The sequence below is a fragment of the Aethalodelphis obliquidens genome, unplaced genomic scaffold (genome assembly GCF_003676395.1).
Source record: "Aethalodelphis obliquidens isolate GAN/ISIS:26980383/991018 unplaced genomic scaffold, ASM367639v1 scaffold3, whole genome shotgun sequence".
Classification (NCBI taxonomy): Eukaryota; Metazoa; Chordata; class Mammalia; order Artiodactyla; family Delphinidae; genus Aethalodelphis; species Aethalodelphis obliquidens.
Genome location: NW_020837947.1, coordinates 19884206 through 19900312, shown reverse-complemented (window position 1 = coordinate 19900312; position 16107 = coordinate 19884206). Strand labels below are relative to the sequence as shown.

The following is a 16107-nucleotide window of genomic DNA, read 5'->3' as shown; positions in this document are numbered from 1 at the left end:
GGTTTGAGAGTCATGTTAGCTCAGGTAGAAGGGATGAGATATTTGTAAAATTTTATTGCTAGAAAGGTCAGCAACGTCAGCTACTCCCAGCATTCAAATTGTTAGGGATGGAATCATTGCAAAATTCTCTGCTTATGAACTGAGTTTGGACAGGACTAGTTTGTTCTGAGAGTTTCGTTGAGATTTTGGTGAGAAGAGAGGAGGACGGGAAAAGCTTATTAAAAGTTAACAACACTTAAAACAGTTTGTATTGCATTTTTGCAGTTTTTAAACAAGTGCATGTTACTTTTTTTTTTTTTTTTTTTTGCGGTATGCGGGCCTCTCACTGCTGTGGCCTCTTCCGTTGTGGAGCACAGGCTCCGGACGCGCAGGCTCAGCGGCCATGGCTCACGGGCCCAGCCGCTCCGTGGCATGTGGGATCCTCCCGGACCGGGGCACGAAGCCGTGCGCCCTGCATCGGCAGGCGGACCCCCAACCACTGCGCCACCAGGGAAGCCCGCATGTTACTTTTAAAGTATCAGGTTCAAGTATCTTCTTGTCAATATTGGTTAATATATAGGGATATAAAACAAAATTTCAACTTCTGGGAAATTAAATGCATAAACATTCGCATTATAGGGGTCCCAGAAGGAGAAGAGAGAGAGAAAGGACCCAAGAAAATACTTGAAGAGATTATAGTTGAAAACTTCCTTAACATGGGAAAGGAAATAGCCATCCAAGTCCAGGAAACGCAGAGAGTCCCAGGCAGGATAAATCCAAGGAGAAATATGCCAAGACACATATTAATCAAACTATCAAAAATTAAATACAAAGAAAAAATATTAAAAGCAGTAAGGGAAAAACAACAAATAACATACAAGAGAATCCCCATAAGGTTAACAGCTGATCTTTCAGCAGAAACTCTGCAAGCCAGCAGGGAGTGGCAAGACATATTTAAAATGATGAAACGGAAAAACCTACAACCAAGATTACTCTACCCAGCAAGGATCTCACTGAGATTCAATGGAGAAATTAAAACCTTTAGAGACAAGCAAAAGCTAAGAGGATTCAGCACCACCAAACCAGCTTTACAAATGCTAAAGGAACTTCCCTAGGCAGGAAACACAAGAGAAGGAAAAGACCTACAATAACAAACCCAAAACAATTAAGAAAATGGTAATAGGAACATACATATCGGTAATTACCTTAAATGTAAATGGATTAAATGCTCCATCCAAAAGACACAGGCTTGCTGAATGGATACAAAAACAACACCCATATATATGCTGTCTACAAGAGCCCCACTTCAGACCTAGGGACACATACAGACTGAAAGTGAGGGGATAGAAAAAGATATTCCATGCAAATGGAAATCAAAAGAAAGCTGGAGTAGCAATTCTCATATCAGATAAAATAGACTTTAAAATAAAGAATGTTACAAGAGACAAGGAAGGACACTACATAATGATCAAGCGGTCAATTCTAGAAGGAGATATAACGATTATAAACATACGTGCCCCCAACATAGGAGCACCTCAATACATAAGGCAACTGCTAACAGCTATAAAAGAGAAAATCGACAGTAACACAATAATAGTGGGAGACCTTAACACCTCAGTTACACCAATGGACAGATCATCCAGACAGGAAATTAATAAGGAAACACAAACTTTAAATGACACAATAGACCAGATAGATTTAATTGATATTTGTAGGGCATTCCATCCTAAAACAGGAGATTACACTTTCTTCTCAAGTGCACATGGAACACTCTCCAGGATAGATCACACCTTGGGTCACAAATCAAGCCTCAGTAAATTTAAGAAAATTGAAATCATATCAAGCATCTTTTCTGACCACAACATGAGATTAGAAATCAATTACAAGGAAAAAAATGTAAAAAACATAAACACATGGAGGCTAAACAATACGTTACTAAATAACCAAGAGATCACTGAAGAAATCAAAAAGGAAATCAGAAAATACCTACAGACAAATGACAACAGAAACACGATAATCCAAAACCTATGGGATGCAGCAAAAGCAGTTTTAGGAGGGAGGTTTATAGCAATACAATCCTCCCTCAAGAAGCAAGAAAAATCTCAATCTAACCTTACACCTAAAGGAACTAGAGAAAGAAGAATAAACAAAACCCATAGTAGAAGGAAAGAAATCATAAAGATCAGAGCAGAAATAAATGAAACAGAAACAAAGAAAACAATAGCAAAGAGCAATAAAACTAAAATTAAAAATGAAAAAGGAGAAGTTACAATGGATACCGCAGAAATACAAAGCATCATAAGAGACTACTACAAGCAACTCTGTGCCAAAAAAATGGACAACCTGGAAGAAATGGACGAATTCTTAGAAAGGTATAACCTTCCAAGACTGAACCAGGAAGAAATAGAAAATATAAACAGACCAGTCACAAGTAATGAAATTGAAACTGATTAAATATCTTCCAACAAACAAGAGTCCAGGACCAGATGGCTTCACAGTTGAATTCTATCAAACATTTAGAGAAGAGCTAACACCCATCCTTCTCAAACTCTTCCCAAAAATTGCAGAGGAAGGAACACTCCCAAACTCATTCTACGAGGCTACAATCACCCTGATACAGAACCAAAGATACTACAAAAAAGGAAAATTACAGACCAATATCACTAATGAATATAGATGCAAAAATCCTCAAGAAAATATTAGCAAACACATTGAAAGGATCATACACCATGATCAAGTGGGATTTATCCCAGGGATGCAAGGATTCTTGAATATATACAAGTCAATCAATGTGATACACCATATTAACAAATTAAAGAATAAAAACCATATGATCATCTCAATAGATGCAGAAAAGTCTTTTGACAAAATTCAACACTGACTTATGATAAAAACTCTCCAGAAAGTGGGCATAGAGGGAACCTACCTCAACATAATAAAGGCCATATATGACAAACCACAGCAAACAACATTCTCAGTGGTGAAAAACTGAAAGCATTTCCTCTAAGATCAGGAACACAACAAGGGTGTCCACTCTCACCACTATTATTCAACATAGTTTTGGAAGTCCTAGCCACAGCAATAAGAGAAGGAAAAGAGATAAAAGGAATACAGATTGGAAAAGAAGAAGTAAAACTCACTGTTTGTGGATGACATGATACTATACATAGATAATCCTAAAGATGCCACCAGAAAACTACTAGAGCTAATCAGTGAATTTGGTAAAGTTGCAGGATACAGAATTAATGCACAGAAATCTCTTGCATTCCTCTACACTAACAACGATAGATCAGAAGGAGAAATTAAGGAAACAATCCCATTCACCACGGCAACAAAAAGAATAAAATACCTAGGAATAAACCTACCTAAGGAGGTAAAAGACCAGAAAACTATAAGACACGGATGAAAGAAATCAAAGATGACACAAACAGATGGGGGGAGATACCATGCTCTTGGATTGGAACAATCAATATTGTGAAAATGGCTATACTACCCAAAGCAATCTACAGATTGAATGCAATCCCTATCAAATTACCAAAGGCATTTTTTACAGAACTAGAACAAAAAATCTTAAAATTTGTATGGAGACACAGAAGACCCCGAATAGCCAAAACAATCTTGAGGGAAAAAAATGGAGCTGGAGGAGTCAAACTCCCTGACTTCAGACTATACTACAAAGCTACAATAATCAAGACAATATGGTACTGGCACAAACACAGAAATATAGATCAATGGAACAGGATAGAAAGCCCAGAGATAAACCCACACACCTATGGTCAACTAATCTATGACAAAGGAGGAGAGGATATATGGAGAAAAGACAGTCTCTTCAATAAGTGGTGCTGGGAAAACTGGGCAGCTACATGTAAAAGAATGAAATTAGAACACTCCCTACACCATACACAAAAGTAAACTCAAAATGTATTAAAGACCTAAATGTAAGGCCAGACACTATAAAACTCTTAGAGGAAAACATAGGAAGAACACTCTGTGACATAAATCACAGCAAGATCTTTTCTGAGCCACCTCCTAGAGTAATGGAAATAAAAACAAAAATAAACAAATGAGACCTAATGAAACTTAAAAGCTTTTGCACAACAAAGGAAACTATAAACAAGATGAAAATACAACCCTCAGAATGGGAGAAAATATTTGCAAAGGAATCAATGGACAAAGGATTAATCTCCAAAATATATAAACAACTCATGCAGCTTAATATTTTAAAAACAAACAACCCAATCAAAAAATGGGCAGAAGACCTAAACAGACATTTCTGCAAAGAAGACTTACAGATGGCCAAGAGGCACCTGAAAAGCTGCTCAACATCACTAATCATTAGAGAAATCAAAACTACAATGAGGTATCACCTCACACAGGCTAGAATGGGCATCATCAGAAAATCTACAAACAACAAATCCTGGAGAGGGTGTGGAGAAAAGGGAACCCTCTTGCACTGTTGGTGGGAATGTAAATTGATACAGCCACTATGGAGAACAGTATGGAGGTCCCTTAAAAAACTAAAAATAGAATTACCACATGACCCAGCAATCCCACTATTGGGTGTATACCCTGAGAAAACCATAATTCAAAGACACATGTACCCCAATGTTCATTGCAGCACTATTTACAATAGCCAGGTCATGGAAGCAACCTAAATGCCCATCGAGAGACAAATGGATAAAGAAGATGTGGGTTGTATATATATATATATATATATACCCAATGGAATATTACTCAGCCATAAAAAGGAACGAAATTGGGTCATTTGCAGAGATGTGGATGGACCTAGAGACTGTCACACAGAGTGAAGTAAGCCAGAAAGAGAAAAACAAATGTCGTACATTAAAGCATGTATGTGGAATTTAGAAAAATGGTACAGATGAACCGGTTTGTAACGCAGAGAGAGAGAGACACAGTTGTAGAGAACAAACATATGGACACCAATGGGGGAAAGCCGGGGCGGGGGGTGGTAGGATGAATTGGGAGATTGGGATTGGTATATATCCACTAATATGTATAAAGTAGATAACGAATAAGAACCTGCTGTATAAAAAAAGAAATAAAATAGAAAAACCCCAAGATCTAATACTTTCAGTATTTTTAGAAAATGTAGAAAATCATTTTTCTACTGGAAAAATAGAAAAAGTTTTCTTTTTAAAGTTAAAAGTGAAATAACTTCTTTACAACTGTATATGGTTGGCAAGAAACAAACAAAAACAAAAAGAAAATACTAGAAATAGTTGTTTTGTCCACCCCTCTCCACTCCTGCCAACATCAATGTATTAATAAGACTATAAACATCAAATACAGAAAATGCTGATTCATTCTTTGGAAAGCTCTCCATTGAGTTAGTGTAGTTTGTTTCTGGCAGTCTTACTTCTTCAGATGAGACTTGAGATGTTTGCCAGTATGCTGAAAGCGCAACCTCATTGCTCTTTCTCTGATCTCAGCATCCTAAGGTGGGTTTTCGGTTCTTGCCCACTTACATTATTTTCCCAGTAAGTTGAGTGCATTTACATTGTTGTTAGCTTTTTTTAAAATCTTTTTATTTTATTTTATTATTTTTGGCTGTATTGGGTCTTCGATGCTGCACGGGGTCTTTTTCCTCTGGTTGCGGCGAGTGGGGGCTACTCTTCATTGCGGTGCGCAGGCTTCTCATTGCGGTGGCTTCTCTTGTTGTGGAGCATGGGCTCTGGGCACGCGGGCTTTAGTAGTTGTGGCACACAGGCTCAGTAGTCGTGGCTCACGGGCTCTAGAGTGCAGGCTCAGTAGTTGTGGTGCACGGGCCTAGTTGCTCTGTGGCATGCGGGATCTTCCCAGACCAGGGCTCGAACCCGTGTCCCCGGCATTGGCAGGTGGATTCTTAACCACTGTGCCACCAGGGAAACCCTGTTGTTAGCTTTTAAGGTGACATTTGAGCAAAATCCATTTTACTTTGGATGACTCACTACTTATTCTTGACCCTTTGATGATTCTGTTAATGCTAATTTTTTAGTTTCATATTTTTCCATTAGAACTGGTAAGACTCTGAGCTTATCTTACTAATTTCATCCTACCTATAGAATTCAGTGTGTCTGAATTTCAACTTGTTGAAATCTAGGAAACTTAAAGCAAAACTGAGAGGTTGTTTTGCAATTTTTAAAAAACTATTGGAACGTCTTTAAGATAAGCCCTGTGATAATGAAATGTTCTTTTAGAAGTATGCATCTATCATTTGGGACTATTGACTTCTATATGTAAGACGTAATTCCTGCTAATGAGGGTATTGTTCAACAGTGATTTTTGTATTTGTGCATGATACAAATAATAATTATTCTGCTCATGTGCCAAAGACTGTGTTGTTTCTTATGTAATCTTGGTTTTCCTCCTTGTTCTTCCTTGTTTTCCTCTGTCTATAATTTATGCATATTTGTAGTTAAGTTAAAACTCTAATGTTGGGAGTATTTGTTAAGGAATTAGGTAATAGTGCCATCCCAAGTCATGAATTGACCAAAGAAATTTTGAGGAGATTTAAAATGAATATGGTTTTGTTTTTTTATTTGTAGTCCTCTAACTCTAAATTTTGCTCTATATGAAGTCTGTATTTGTTCCCAATCAAGGAGTAAAACAGAGGAAAATTTAAAATACCCCCAGCTTTGGTTGGCAAAATAGAACTCAAGAGTGAAAAATCATCTCATACCAGCTTACACAGGATTTTTTGGGATTTGGGTAGAGAGTTACATGGACAGACTTACGCCAGGCTACATTTTATAATTCAGCAACACTTTTTAAATGATTGATTTGTACTAAGTTGGTGGGGAGCCAGTCAAGAACTAACTACTTAGCATTATCCAGATAAGTTTTCTTTATTATCTCACTGCTTCTTAATAGCAGCATAACAGAGGAAAGTATATTTTAAAGTATTCACATACCCACTTGTCTGTGTAGGTTCAGTTTTTAAATGTTTTTCACAGTGAGTCACCTTCATTAGATTTCCAAAAATGACAATTTGAAGGACAGTCCTCATTTGGATGTGAGAGTTCTTATGTGCTTGTTAAAAATGAGTCCAGAAGGATTTGGGGGAGATGGTGGTAGCAGTGGCTTCAGAGTTTTCAATCTCTTTTGCCTTTGCCCTTTTCTTCCCATTTGTAAAGTAGTTACATAAAAAGAGACAGAGATCTAGACAGCAAAACCAAACCTCTGGATAATATTTACAACAAAACTAGGTAATGGGATATCCCCCAAATAAATCTAGATGGTAACAAACCACCACCAGTCACAAAATTTGCTACATATTGTTGGGGAGGAAAAAATTTACCTCTACCCATCTAGGTTCTTCTGAGTGGTCTAATAATTAAATTGACGTGAGACAGACTAACAAGAGAAAAATCAAAGTTTAATTTTGTGCATACGAGAGACTCAAAGAAGTGACCAAAGCAGGCAGTTTTGTACCTTTTAGGCAAAAAAACCCAATAACTTTGTGAAACACCGACAAGACAAAGAAACTTAGGCTTGGCTACCAATTACAGAAGAATCCCACAGGTTTGGGACCTGTGGTTCCCACAGGTTTCTCAGCCTTGAATTCCCTATTTCTAGCCATAAGGATGTTTCTCTGTGTCCTGGTGCAGGGAGGGTACCTTTTACATGGGAGATTATATCCTGCTTTCAGGGGGACAAAGCGTAGGGTCAGACTGTTTTTGCCCTGGCTGTTTCTCAATTAATTTAAACTAATCAATATGCCCCCTTTGGCATATTTTGGGGTAACAGAACATAGGAAAGAGTTAGAAATAAAAGAAAAATAATTTCAGAAATTAAGACTAATTAATTTTAGTCTTAATAAACAGAGCAGATAAATACCATAAAAGAAATAGAAGGTGAATAAGAGGCAAACCTTAAAACTTAAAAAGAAGTGAAGAAAGCAATATAAGGGATTCAAGAGAAAATGACAAATACTGAAGATAGGCCAAAAAAAAAAGGACTGGAAGTATGGATAATATGAGTCCCTGAAGAAGAAACCCAAGATAAGGTAGAACAAACACTAAAAATAAAAATTAAAGGGACTTCCCTGGCGGTCCAGTGGCTAAGACTCCATGCTTCCACTGCAGGGGGCGTGGGTTTGATCTCTGGTTGGGGAACTAAGATCCTGCATGCCTCATGGGGGTGCCAAAGATAAAAAATAAAACAATAAAATAAAATTTAAAAACAAGGAAAACTAATCAATTCTACTTCCAAAAAAATCTTTTTGAAGAAAATCTTTCCTCCCTCAAAAAAAAAAAAAAAAAACCCAGAAGAACAAGAAAAAGTGAATCTGTGTTCTGAAAGAGTATATTATGCCTGAGAACACTAACTCAGAATGATCAGCACTATGACATATTCTGGTAAAATTAATGGACTTTAAAATAAAAAAAATCCTTTGGTCATTTAAACAAAAGGAAAAAATTACTTAAAAAGGAAAGAAAATTAAATAACCATCAGACTTTTCAACTGCAATACTTTATACCAAAAGAAAATGGAGGAACATACTTAAGAAACTCAAGGGAAAAATATATGAGCTAAGGATTTCATATCCAGAAAAACCAACTTTCTAGTAACTAGCAAAGGACACAGGAAATGCATCATCAACATGTAAGAGCTCAGGTAATATTGGTCCTATGAGCACTTCTTGGGGAATTTGTTAGAGACCAAAGTAACTAGAGACATAACATCCTACGGACTGATGTTGGAGATGTTGGAGGACTGACTGACGGAGAGCATAACATCCTACGGACTGATGTTGGAGATGTTGGAGGACTGACTGACGGAGAGCATTAACTGTATTGTTACCAGTAGAACTTAAACTAAATGGGACAACAAGGAAGAGGCTCCTACTGGCCAAAGATGGGACAGTTTGAGCTTCAATAATGATAATATAGTTGACCCTTGAACGCAGCAACCTCCTGGAGAGTAGAAAATCCACGTAACCTTTACAGTGGGCCCTCCACATCCACAGTTTGTGTAGTGCTATAGTACATATTTAGTGAAAACAATCTGTGTATGAGTGGACCCGCGTCATTCAAACCCGTGTTGTTCAAGGGTCAACAGTAATTGCAATAGATCAAAACTCATCAAATATGTTAATGTATGAATTCATAATGATATTTTAAAATAATTTAAAATTGGTCTTCTTTGGAAGATGGTAGGAAACCAATTCATTACAGGGAAAATTGGTCAATAAAAGTGAAAAATCAAACATGTAATCCTGCCTTTCCTGAATCAACTTTACTATTGAGTGAGTAAATGGATGAGGGGGATGTCCTTAAAAAATTTTTTCAACTAAAAATGAATGGTAGAATTAGAATATCACCATTTTAAAGCCCTCATTGGATGGATATAGGCATTTAGCATGAAAGCTACTAGGATTATGTAAGAGAGATGACCACACATCATGTGTCTCCTATAATCCTACCAAACACCACTGATAATCTTGCCAGAAGAGCAAACCTGAGTCTCACTGAGTCTCATGCATTCTCTGGATCCAGCTGCCAATTTGCAGGATATCCAAAGGAACATGCTAAACTGCACCAAAAATATGCAACCAGCAAAATCCTACTCTTGAAAACTTCACAGGTTGAATTGCCTGAGTTTCCAACAGAAAAATTGTAATGAAATGGCAAGCATGAAGAAGAAATCTGGTAGACTAAAAGTGACTTAAAATATATCAGATTTTTTAAAATGAGCTAGATTAAACTATAGTATCTAGAGACAAACATTGGAGTGATGAAACTATGTTTAAAACACAAGGAAGTTATTGTAAAAATGAGGATGCTGGTTTTAGAGAGGTGGGAACTGGAATGAGGCTTCTGAAATGTCCAACAAAGTTCAGTTTCCTGGGCTTCCCTGGTGGTACAGTGGTTGGGAGTCTGCCTGCCGATGCAGGGGACATGGGTTCGTGCCCCGGTCCGGGAAGATCCCACGTGCCGCAGAGTGGCTGGGCCCATGAGCCATGGCCGCTGAGCCTGCGCGTCCGGAGCCTGTGCTCCGCAACGGGAGAGGCCACAGCAGTGAGAGGCCCGCATACCGCAGAAAAAAAAGTTCAATTTCCTGACTGGATGGTATTCACCATATAATTTATTTTATTAAACCAGGTGCCTGTTGTATATAGTTTTATATATCTGTGTTTTATTTTGCAATAAAAAGGATTAAAAAATAAAACAGTCCAATTACAACCATTTGAAGAGTGGTTATCTCTGGGTGACAGAAGAGCTGGCAATTTTAATTTTTCTCCTTTTTCTCTTCCATGTGTATTTTTTTTTCTAATTGTACTTGCACTGAACATTTCTTATATATGCAATTTGAAAGTTATAAAATGACATTTCAATATAAATTTTGTAAAACTCAGCCACAGGGTATCTTAGTAGTACTTTATTTAAAATAAAGGCAAAATTCAGACTATAATAATAGTTTAGTCAATGGCTACGGCTTCTTTTTCTTACAAAACTTAAGACTGTTCCATTTTTCATGGAGAGGTGATATAGCTCTGGTATGGTGAAAAGACCCAGGTTTGCAAGAGCAGCTCTTGCCTTACTGACCTTGTCAATCTGAATCCCTGAAAGCCTTAGTGTCAGTTTCCTTTTGGGTCAAAATAGTGATGATACTCTCACTGCCCTTGATAGTAAAAAAAAAAGATTGAAGGAAAGCTATTTATAAGGTGAGACTTCTGTGCTAATATATTACCCTCGTTACATCTAATGAGATCTACAAAGTCTTTTGTTCTTTTTATTTCTTTTCTTACAGCAGTAAGTGAAAACCTAGTCTTTTGAGAAATGCATGGATAACTTAACATGCTGGATAATTTTTGTAGTAATGAATGATCCTTTCGATTTCATCTTCATATCATAATATCAATAGTTGTTTGCTTTAAAAAGAACAAGAATAACTCTGTCTCCATACTAGCATGGAGACAGAGTTGAGTTTGATGATATTCATTATGCTAGGTGGGTGGTCCTCTGTTTAGCTTTTTGCCAAACTGTTGCTCTAGCACCTTCAAACAGAGAAATATTAGGTACTGTTATTAGATAGGAAATTAGATCAAATATGTACAAATATATTTAAGCCTTTTTTTTTTTGGCCACGCCATGCGGCATGCAGGATCTTAGTTCCCTGACCAGGGATTGAACCTGCACCTCCAACATTGGAGTCCTCACCGCTGGACTGCCAAGGAATACCCTATTTTAACCTTTTTTGGTGAGAAAATAGGCATAATTCACTTTCTTCGCTCTATCCCAGCTAAAGAATCACATTCCTGTGGGATGAATTACTTTTCACTTTTCCTTTTAATATTGCATAAAGTTTATGGCATTAGTGAATTTAGTGCCCTTAGATTACAACTGCTGGTGGCAGTTTTTTTTCCTCATTAGCACTGTATATGAGAATGCACTCATTTTTTCTAAATATCAAATTTGAGCATTATCTGAAACCCCTGCTATAACTTTTTGGGAGGCAGGTAGGTGTTTTTTGTTTGGTTTTTGTTGGTCGGTTGGTTTTGCTTTGTTCTTCCATGTCCTGAATGTATTTAGCTAAAGAATGTGTGATGCGGAATTGGACTTGTACTTTTAATGATGTGTCATTTTTTTCCCAAGCAAGAGTTCACATTGAAACCAAAATAGAGATAAGCTAGAAGAACATTATACTAAGTAAAAGAAGCCAGTCACAAAAGACCACATGTTATTTGATTCCATTTATAAGAAATGTCCAGAATGGACAAAGCCACAGAAACAGAAAGTAGATTAGTGGTTGCCAGAGGCTGAGGGGAGGAGATGGGGGTGGGGAGAGGGGTGGGAATGATTGCTAATCGGTACAGGCTTTCTTTCTTTTTGAGGTGATGATGATGTTCTAGAATTAGATTGTGGTGATGGTTGCACAACGCCATGAATATACTAAAGGCCACGCTGTCCTGGCTGAGGCAGACTGGGGAAGTGGCCCGGTGCCTTGCCCACCTGGCCTTTTCTCCCACCCACCCCACTCAGGGCTGCCTGAGTTAAAGACCTGGATATGGCTTGAAAATCACTGGCCCGAGCAATAAAAACCTTCTTATTGCCAGATGGAAATGGACCAAGTAAAAGCTGGAGGCCGTTACTTCTTTATCTCCTTGTATATTATCAGTGTGTTAAGGACAGACATAGAAATAAATTGGGTCATAAATGCTTATTATTGCATGGGGCCTTCTTTTTGTATTTCTATCATGGAAAGCTTCTTCCTTTTTTTGTCTCTTTACCAAAACATTCAGGATAAACATATGTATAAACTTAATGATCTGTGGTTGTGATACCCATTGCTAAAAGTCCAAATGTCCTTTATAGTAGTGATATATCCTTTTGGCTTTATTCTCTGTAGCAGGCATTGTGTCTCTAAATATTGCCTTCTTTACTCCCAGCTGTGTTCTGCTTCTTTCTCCTGTTCTGCCTGGTTAGATTTTAATACCCCCAAACCATCCTCTTATAGCAACCCTTTTTCCTCTACAGAGTGCCTTGGATTTTTTTTTTTCCCCCGTTAATAGCCATTTTCTACACTTTATATTTGGGAGGGTCTGTATCTATATAACTGCAGGTATTATATAGTTTTTTCTTTGTTATTCAGGAAAAGATTTGACATTGTGGGTCTGATAGCAAGGCCTAGTGATAATGTGGGCTTTGCTTGCTATACATATCCTTTTAAAAAAAGCAAAGATTGATGTATAAATAGCTTGGGCTGATTTATGTTTTCTCTCTGCTCTGCAAGCTTAGAGAATCAAAAGTTTCCTTAACTGTTTACTAGAAGAAGACATATTTAGGTGGAATGGGAGCAAATAGAAAGTAACAAAACCACATAAGCGTTGACTCAATTCAGTTGTTTTAAAAAATAATTACAATTTGTTAAACTTCTGTTTGCAAAACAAGTTTGCATGAGTCTTGGGCATGCTTGTCATGAGGGAAAAGACAGACTGGGGAGGGTGCAAGGCCTGGAGGGAAGCAGGTGGCAGGTAAGTCAATATATTTAGTACTCAGTTTGTTATCATAGAAAAGTCCTCTGGTTTCGCTTTGTAAAGAGGTTGGCGTGAGGTCTGTCTAGCTGTAGAAGGGATAGCCAGCTAGGAGTCAGATGACCAAGGTTTCAGTTCAGTTCTGCACACATCCATATTTTAAATACACTTTCAGAAGGACTAAAGTTGATGTCTGTTTAACATATTCCAAAAAAAACTAGAATTGATGATACAGAGTAGAAAACTGGGGCTCAGAGAACAGATCATTGAGTGGATGAGGGCTTGGGAGTTGGGGTAGATATCAGCCCACCTCACCCTAAATGATTAGTAACTAGTCATCTTGAAATGCTTCTTTAAAAAGTCACATTTTATATGGCCATTAGTAATTTAGTCCATGTCGAATTATTATATATTTGTATGGTTGGAAAAGAACAAGAATCTGACTATTTCTTGCAATACAGAGAACCAGTGTGGCCCTGCACTTTCTCTCTTGTGTATTTCTCTTTTCTAGATTACAATGTATGTTGACTTGTACAGGCTGTATATATAGCTCAGCCTGATTTATTCACCTTAGTTAAAACCATATAATATCCAGAATACTTCATCATCACCAAATGTTTAGTAACATATTGCAGCTTTTTTAGTGAAAGGAATCAACCAGTAAGATTGCCAAAACTAATTTTACTTTTAGGCCCGATTTTTAACATATTGGGGAAATTATCTACTTATGGTTTATGCTCAACAGAAAATTTAAAATTGTAAACTAATTGCTGGATATATTTAATGATGAGTCCTGAGTGCCATGTGTTATGCCCTTGTGCGCTATTCCAAAAATACATAAAGCTACTGAAACTGTGGTCATGTAATTGCATCAGTTTACATCTACTCTAATTTGATTGTAGATAGTTGTCTCCTTCCTTCCATTTAATGAGAAAAGTGTAATTTTTTCAACCTCATAGACAACATCTGGGGAAGATGTACGGGACTTCACAAAGGTGCTGAAGAATAAGTTCAGATCAAAGAAATACTTTGCCAAACATCCTCGGCTTGGCTACCTGCCTGTCCAGACAGTTCTTGAAGGTGACAACTTAGAGACGTAAGTTTAATTTTACTAGTAAAACTTGTATTTGTATATGCTCTTATATCTGCTACTTTTATGTTAGTGACAAAAGAGAAATCTGATACCCAAAAAGAATTTGTGTTTTGGTAAAATGTTTCATTTTAAAAGAGGTAAAATAAACTTGGAATCAGTCTTCACAACATGAATTTTGACTGTTTGCTTTTGATGATACAGCAAAACTTCCAGGTTTAATTTTGCCTGTGTTCCTAAACATGAAATAGACAAAATTTCTTAAAAGTGTATAATTTGAGTTTACAAACATAAATGAAACAAAGCTTCAAGTAACAAAATTACGTTGGGATTATAAAGCAGAGAATAGCAATTTATAGCCTGAAATGAAAAGAAAAAGAAATTTTAAAGTGAGCCAGAAGAAATGCAAGAGCAAATTTTAAATTACTAAACAATTATACATCAAGATCAAAATAAATATGATTTTAAATCTTTGAATCACTTTTTAAAAATATCAGCATAAATATGCCTGCCAAGGCAATTTTCTTGTGCTTGAATCTTGGGGGGAATTAACTTTTATTGCTAATCATAGCAGAGTGCCTAGTCGTAAAGAATAGTGAAGTTCTAGTTACAGAAATATGCCCTCTCAAATAACTACAGAAGAGAAGCTCCGAAGTGTGAAGTATGGAGTTTCCTACATTATATAGTAGAGAAAATTGTAATAAGAAGTATAAAAATGTGTTGACATTTAACCTTCAAAACTCATAATTCATTTTATTGTGTATATGAGAGATAATCAGAGAATAGTAATCGTCCAGTGTATTATGACAGTCCATGTCTCAAAGATGTCAAAATAGAGGGATAGACTATTTAGTCCAATTTTTTTTTCCATATAAAACCCTATAGACCAGGGGCTTTGCTACATTTATGTGCAGTTTTTTTTTTTTAGTTTGTTGAACTGCTAAGAAGTAGAAGAAAGACCACAACCAAAGCATAGTAGGTATTTTTATCCCTCTATAGGTAACATTATGGGTGTGCAGCAGAAAGAAATACAAAGCAGCTGTGTATGTAGATAAAAATACCACATACTCATTTAAAGCATACCAAGAAATTCAAACTTTTTGATAACCTTGCTTGATTTCAGATTCTGTACAATTAGGATATATGCCTCCCAGTCATTTTTTCCACAGTACATTTTAGAAGAAATTTTATTGAAACAATTTCAATTTAAAGGACACGACTCAAATACTTAAAATCCATAAGGAAAGGTATATTTTTGGTCCTCTGTTTTGTGGGTAGATTTTTTTTCTTTTTTTTCAAAAGTGTATGATAATACATTCTTATTTGTTTTAGTATCCAATATATAACTTAACTATGCTGAACACCTTCTAATAAAGACAAAATTTTACTTATCTTGGTATCAGATCTAAATAACCTTTGGAGTAGTTGCCTGAAGCATAGAATTATCACACAGTGCTTTTATTTATAGGATACTTTGATAGGTTTGAAATAGTGATGTGCCTTTCACTCTTTGGGTAAACCATTTGGGACCATTTATGTCCCAGATAACTGCATCCTTCATATGAATCATACAGATAGATAGATCTTTTAAACTCCTTTTAAGCAATTTTGATAATTTGCCTTTCACTGTCAAAGTAATCACTGACATCAATCATTCTATTCTGGGTGACTCAGTGAAAGTAAAAAAGAACAGAAAAGTGTGCCAAATAATTTTGGGCTATGATTTTTGGCTGTAACTCTGAAGATGCTTCATTTTAGCTAACATAAATTTACCAGCATTGTCAGTGAGAGGAAAACAAGAGAAAGAAAAGAAGGAGTGTAAGATTAAGTCAGATGTCACAAGATCGTTTCTGAAAAAGATTTATGAGCTACTGGATACATTGGGCAGGTTTTCTTCTTTTTTCACTCCTAGGATGCGTTCTTGGAGTCAGTATAGTTCATTTTTCTACTGAGCCCTTTCCAGTACAGGGCCACTTAATCTTCTGGTGTAACAATTTACATGAGTGGGTAGTAAAAAATTTGATTTCATTTATTCTCCTATTTGTGGGAAGAGAACATTGGA

At 36.6% G+C, this 16107-nt stretch overlaps 1 protein-coding gene across 15 annotated transcripts in view; it reads left to right on the top strand.

Annotated features, from left to right (window-relative positions):
* UTRN (utrophin) overlaps positions 1 to 16107 on the top strand; it is a 506668-nt gene that overhangs the window by 458261 nt on the left and 32300 nt on the right. For all 15 annotated transcript variants that reach the window (XM_027084340.1, XM_027084307.1, XM_027084323.1 and 12 more), the window contains one exon: positions 13915 to 14051. In XM_027084340.1, the coding sequence (XP_026940141.1) occupies positions 13915 to 14051 (137 nt within the window). The remainder of the gene's footprint in view (positions 1 to 13914; positions 14052 to 16107) is intronic.